This window comes from Bos mutus, chromosome 17 (assembly GCF_027580195.1).
Source record: "Bos mutus isolate GX-2022 chromosome 17, NWIPB_WYAK_1.1, whole genome shotgun sequence".
NCBI lineage: Eukaryota > Metazoa > Chordata > Mammalia > Artiodactyla > Bovidae > Bos > Bos mutus.
In genome coordinates this window covers 30,584,045-30,590,531 of record NC_091633.1, presented here as the reverse complement: position 1 = coordinate 30,590,531, position 6,487 = coordinate 30,584,045, and the positions used below count along the sequence as shown (strand labels likewise).

Here is a 6,487-nt window from a genome sequence, read left to right as displayed (position 1 = left end):
GATGAACATAAAAGGGAAACAAGTTGGGTGGTGTTTGCAGAAATGGAGACCAGGTGGTCGGCGTAAGAGAGAGAAGTTTAGGGCTTGGTACTTGACATCGGGTACCATGTGAGAAAGGAAGGTGGATGGACCTCAGAGGAGTGAAATAGTGAGTTTGTTTTTTTTTTTAATCAGAAACAGGAAATAAGAGAAGCCACTGATTTGTAAGGAGAAGATCATTTTTATTTTGGAAAGATCAAATTTGCAACACTGATATCCAGGTAAATACTGCAAGTTTCCTAGAAAGACATAATATTTAAAGTACACAGATCAGAACTACCCTGGGGTTAATTGGCTAAATTTTCAACATAACAATAGAAAGCAACTGTTAGTGGACACTGATTGTACTGCATTATGATCATTGTGTAATGTTCCATTTGTAGTTATATATACACACTTAATCCTGGGATAGCTATTTATATATATTTGGGTAGTAAAATGGATCTTAGGAGGCTGCAATATTATATTACAGAAAGAAATTCATTCACATTATTTTCAAGAAATAAATTCTTACAAAATGAGACTATTTTCCATTGGGTACATATCCCACTTAAAACTGTATGGAAATCAAACTCCCTAATATGAATGAAATTTGCAAGGATAAAGAAAAGAGACTATAAGGAAGTATAATTATTATTAATACAAATGTAAATGGTCTAAGTCTTTTTTAAGACACCTTTTTCCTATCACAGTACCATTACGATACTACTGCCCTGGGTCCTAGCAGGATGTTAAGTCTACCAATAGGGTGACTTGTGGCAATTTTAAAATGATTCAGATGGCTAAGCTTCTGCAACTAGAGGGTGCTGAAAGACCACAGAGGATTAGATACATCTCATTTTGTAAAGATTTAGTAATCAGTGACTCTTTTACAAATTAAAGTCTTCAATAAAATAGCCTTGAAATATAGGTTGCAGTTTGCATAAATTGTATGTAAACACACTTTATTATTGAATTAACCATCCAAGATCTCAGCTGCTACTAAATTCTCCACATAAATATATTTATTTGGCCTCATGTTTATGTTACGTGGATTACTGATAGTCCTAGTATCAGCTATGGAGAAATAAAAGGTACTTTGGCTCTGATATTACTAGGAAATTCAAGTCTTATAGACCAGAAAGTACTTATTTTCAAGTTAGAACAAGATCAAAGCAAGTAAATTTAAGTAGTCCAGACTTTCAGCAAGAAAGAAAATGCAACTAGAGGTGAGGCCTAATGAAGTAATCATTTACTTAATTGTTAAATGTTTTGTAACAAGTCAAACATTATTCAAATAAGAAAAAAGAAAATGAAAAAAATTAATTTTACTTTAAAATATGCTAGCATTTTAATAAAATAAAGAAGCTACAATCTTTTAATGATTTTAATTTAATGATTATGGATTTTTCTTCCTAACTCAAGTTACTTCTAGTAATAAGGTATTTTCTTCTTGGTTTCTTAAAAATGGTATGAAATCACAATATTCATTACTATATTCCAATTTAAAATATTTATGACTCTTTTTAAGGCACAATGATTCTGTATACTCTGTATCAACAAAATAAAATCCATGAAAATATATTTAGGTTTTAAAGTGGACTAAATAGAATTTCTTTTATCAGAAATATTTAATCAATATATCTACTTTCTTATCAGAAACCAGAATTCAGCACGAATGTAGGTAAATCTAGACTTCCCTTTATTCCAAAAATGCTTACTGGATTTTATTGTCTGGCATTGCCAACACGGGCACACTTTAAAATTAGCTGACTTTACAAATTAGGAATCTTTTTGAACTTTATTTCTCCACAGCCCCCACATAATTATAGCTGATATATTTCTACTTATAAAGTTATACCATATGTAATATAATTTTGCTTTATCTGTAATAATACCATCTAAAATTATACAAGAATAAGATGGCTTTCTTTGAAAGTTACAAGGAAGATTTGAAATGCTACATACATTGGAATGCTGATCTTAACAGGGTTCAGCGTGCATACCATTTTATTATCAGAATTATCAGAAGTGTTTGCAATTTACACTAACTGGAGAGAAATGTTTGGATTTTATTTTATGTAGTATGCTTATCCTTCGTTTATTCCTAAAGCAATTATGTTTGCTTTACCTAAGTACATCATGATTAGAGCACAGACGTAACACAATCATGCTGCCATTCCACATGAAGGTGCCATATTTGTGTTACAATCCCATGGCATCCAAAATGCAACATACTGCTATGAAAATGCAAAGATTGTTCACAGATTGGCATTTATGAATGAGGTTGGTCACAATGCAATGGGATTTTACTTCATATGAAAGGAAAGGGTTTATCATAAATATATAGACCAGTAGATAACATTGAAGAATAAGAAGCAGAAAGGAAACAAGGCTCTCGCATAAAGGTCGATTCTCTTTGCTGCTGTCGGAATAACGGGTTTGGCAGGAGGTGGCTTCTTGTTGTTCTTGGCCTGAGACTTCCCAAGTCCGTTGTTGACCTCAATGGGTTTTCCATAGCAGTCATAATTGGACAATTCAAAATCTCTCGGTAAGCTTCCCACAATGCTGAAGTCGTTAGATCTCAGATCAGACTTGGACGTACAAACCTTTTTGCATCTAGTCTCCCCAACCTGAGAATAACAATTAAAGACAGAGGGTATTGAGAATTTTTCTACGTATAAAGAATCTGGCAAAACCAATACAATATTGTAAAGTTAAAAAATAAAATAAAATAATAAAAAAAAAAAAAAAAGAAGTTAATATCCAACACATGTAACAGGTCATACAATTCAATATCAAAAAAATAAACAACCTGATTAAAGATCGGCCATAAGAACTAAAAAAAAAAATCGGTGGTTTATTCAGTTGGCTAGTGTCTCATTTAATCCACTAACAGAAATAATAGTCCACTGATTAAACCACATAATTACCTGAACATTTATGGTTCTAAAATGTTGCCTATCCATGTAACAAGGCTTAAGTCGTGGGCATAAACTTTCAGGAGGTTGTTTTATGTTAAGGGATCACGGTACCTATCATCATTTATCTTAGGTGCTCCCAGGCTTGTGAGATTTCTCAGCTGAAAGACTGATTAATAATAAAAATCCAGCATTGAACTATGACACATATCATATTAGTAGACTATACAGAATACAAACATCTTCTGGTGCTTCTAACCTTTGACTTTCCTAGGGATTCTACTTCCAAATTGAGTGGTTTTTAAATGACTGAAGCATGTATCTCTTCAGTGAGACAGACTGTATTTATAAACCACACTCACAAATATCTAAAAATGGTCACAATGATCATAAATCAAAGACTGATGAATGAAAGGCATTCATCACTTGTTGACTAAAGATAAAATAGCTAGAGAATCCAAAGAAATCGTGTATATTTCAACCAGATCATATCCTACAGAAAATATTCAGCTGATCATCTCTGAATTTCTAAATTTGACTTGATTTCCTATAATATATAAAATCATTATTTCACAATGAACTCTCTCTGGCCATCAGAAAAGTTCCTGGAAAAGACATGTATAGTGCTGACCAGTGATGTAAGGAGTGCCTCCACTGCTTAATCTTCCACTGTTCTTACTTCCAACCTTTGTGGTTTACCTTTGGAGTCTTCACTAAAATATTCACTGCTGCTGCTGCTGCTGTCACTTCAGTCGTGTCTGACTCTGTGCGACCCCAGAGACGGCAGCCCACCAGGCTGCCCCGTCCCTGGGATTCTCCAGGCAAGAACACTGGAGTGGGTTGCCATTTCCTTCTCCAATGCATGAAAGTGAAAAGTGAAAGTGAAGTAGCCCAGTCGTGTCCGACTCTTAGCGACCCCATGGACTGCAGCCCACCCGGCTCCTCCGTCCATGGGATTTTCCAGGCAAGAGTACTTGTTACCATAACTCTCAGTATACTAGAGTTACACTAGTTTTTGCCTTATTATTATAATACATTGAGTAATTTTTTGAATTCTATTTACTAGATTATGCCTGGGTAAAAATGATGCTCAATGTAAGACATAAAACAAATGATTCTCCAGCAGTCTTCCAGGTACCAGGACACTGTCCTTTATCTGAACAGACACCGAGGCATGTTTTCTGGGCAAAGTCAAGTGGCACTTTTTAGAGGTGGATAGCAAAGACAACCAACATACACTGAGTGAAAAAACAAGTGAAAATGTGTTTACACATCATCCTGGCTTGATGCATTTAAGTTATTTCTATATTTTCAATCTTGAACAAGCACTAGTAATGCTTTTTGAAGCTGGTTTACAAATGTTGGCTTTGCCATTATATCATTATACTACATAGATATTTTTACACTCCTGTCGGGTAAGAACTTTTGAAAAAGAAGTTTAGGTAAACAAATAGTTTAGGTAATATAATAGTACAAAAGCATTCAAGAAGTAGACTTCCCTGGTGGTCCAGTGGTTATGAATCTTCCAATGCAGGGAACATGGGTTCGACTGCTGGTTGGGGAGCTAAGATCTCACATACTGCACAGAACTAAGCCTGTACATCCACAACTACAGAGCACACGAGACTCAACTAGAGAAGCCCGCGTACCACAGCAGAAGATGCCACGTGTCTCAACTAAGACCCAGTGCAACCAAATAAACAAATAATAAACAGAGAGCATACAAGAAACTGTTAATAAGTAGGAATGGGATTGAGGCTCTGGAAGTTCATCCTTCTTGAACGTCTTATATGTTTAAAAAAATGGAAATCATCAATATATTAAAATATTTAGAAAATGTCTGTTTATCTCCATCCTGGTTTGACTGGACTTTGAGCTAAAGGAAGCAAACCTGAGAAAAGGGGATTCCTGATCCCCATTTTTTTAATGTGTATTTCCAGTCACCCCAGTGTGAGAGCCCAGTGGGGCTTAAAGCGGAATTATGTCTTGATGGAGTCACCACTGATCCAGAGTCTGATCCAAATCAATTTTACACAGCATCTAGGAAAATGTCTGGAGAAAATAAGGACTCATCAATATAATGAAACAGAACAAAGCTAGCAACTAGAATCGAAGTAATTTAAATGCAACTTTGGGGAATCATTCATATATATGCATGAATACATATATTTAAAATTTACTTCCATGTGTTCTATTTAAATTCCCCAATTTGAAATCTTAAAAGGTCTCTTTCAGCAAGCAGCCCATCATCATCACACACACACCACACACACGTTTCCACTCACACACCTTCCCATTAAGTGTCACAAACAGAAGACACAACTTGAAGCTCCAGTTTTTCAGTGTTGTTTGAAGGATGTGTAAGCGAACTGTATAAAGACTGAATCACAACCTGCACTGGAACAGAAATGGGAAGAGCCTCTACGTAACAAACCTTTGCATTATTCTCACTCTCAGAGCAGCCTGCTGTGGGTACTTAAGACTCTTCCTCCCTTCAGAGTCCTCCACTCCAAAAGCACTAATCATGCTTTGGAATCCACATATCAAAGCAAAGGAGGACTTAAGCTTCTGACAGTAACTCAGGAAGCATGATTCTTATCAGTTTCTTTTTTTTACTTTTTCACAAAGAAGGCTGTACATATTTACTACAGAAATGCATTTACTCTGAATAATTCATGACATCACGAATGGTTTCATTACCTGTAAGTAACCAGACAAGTAGCCAAATTTATATGATACTATAATCTAAGTAATACATTTAAACACCTCAAAGTTTCTAGTTTTTTAACATAAATTTATTCTTATTAATAGATTCTGCCAGCAATGTTAGTCATTATAAAATTGTATTAATATCTATACAGTTTATTAAAAATGTAGACAATGCATGTTATATTTATTCTGAAAGATTGTTTAAATATAGTAAATACCTAAAAGAAGAATAACTTCAATGTTAAAGTGATAACATGAAAACCACCCCCAAAAGCTTCAGTTTGGTTATACTAAATGTTTAATCATTTAATTTATTAAACCCTCTTCTATAACTGTATTTGCAGATTTTGATATTTGAAATGAGGGGTGTGAGTATGTGTGTGTGTGTTGGTGGAGAGAACATCTACAATGGAAGTAATTTTCAATGATGTGACAGAATTGAATAAGGGATAAAATTAGGTTCACTACCACTCATAATTCTTTACCTAGTTAACTGGTCTCATCAAACACTTTATACAAACAAAACTTTCTTCAGTTATCACTCTGTACGTCAATATCAAATCAAATCTTTACACGAGTACAAAGATAAAATAAATACTATTTTGTACTTTTCAGGATGGGGAACACATGTATACCCTTGGCAGATTCATTTTGATATTTGGCAAAACTAATACAATTATGTAAAGTTTAAAAATAAAATAAAATTAAGATCAAAAAATACTATTTAATAAATACAAATAAATATTATTTAGTAAATACTATTTAATAAATATTTACAAAATAAATACTATTTTAAGCATCATAATATTATATGCATAGGGACTAAATGAACTACTTAA

The 6,487-nt window shown here is 34.0% G+C and overlaps 1 protein-coding gene across 2 annotated transcripts in view; it reads right to left on the bottom strand.

Moving 5' to 3' along the window:
- Positions 1-213: 213 nt before the first annotated feature.
- Positions 214-6,487, bottom strand: part of GLRB (glycine receptor beta) — an 89,525-nt gene continuing 83,251 nt past the window's right edge. For both annotated transcript variants that reach the window (XM_070385605.1, XM_070385606.1), the window contains one exon: positions 214-2,651. In XM_070385605.1, coding sequence (XP_070241706.1) covers positions 2,355-2,651 — 297 coding nt within the window. In that variant the 3' untranslated portion in view covers positions 214-2,354. The remainder of the gene's footprint in view (positions 2,652-6,487) is intronic.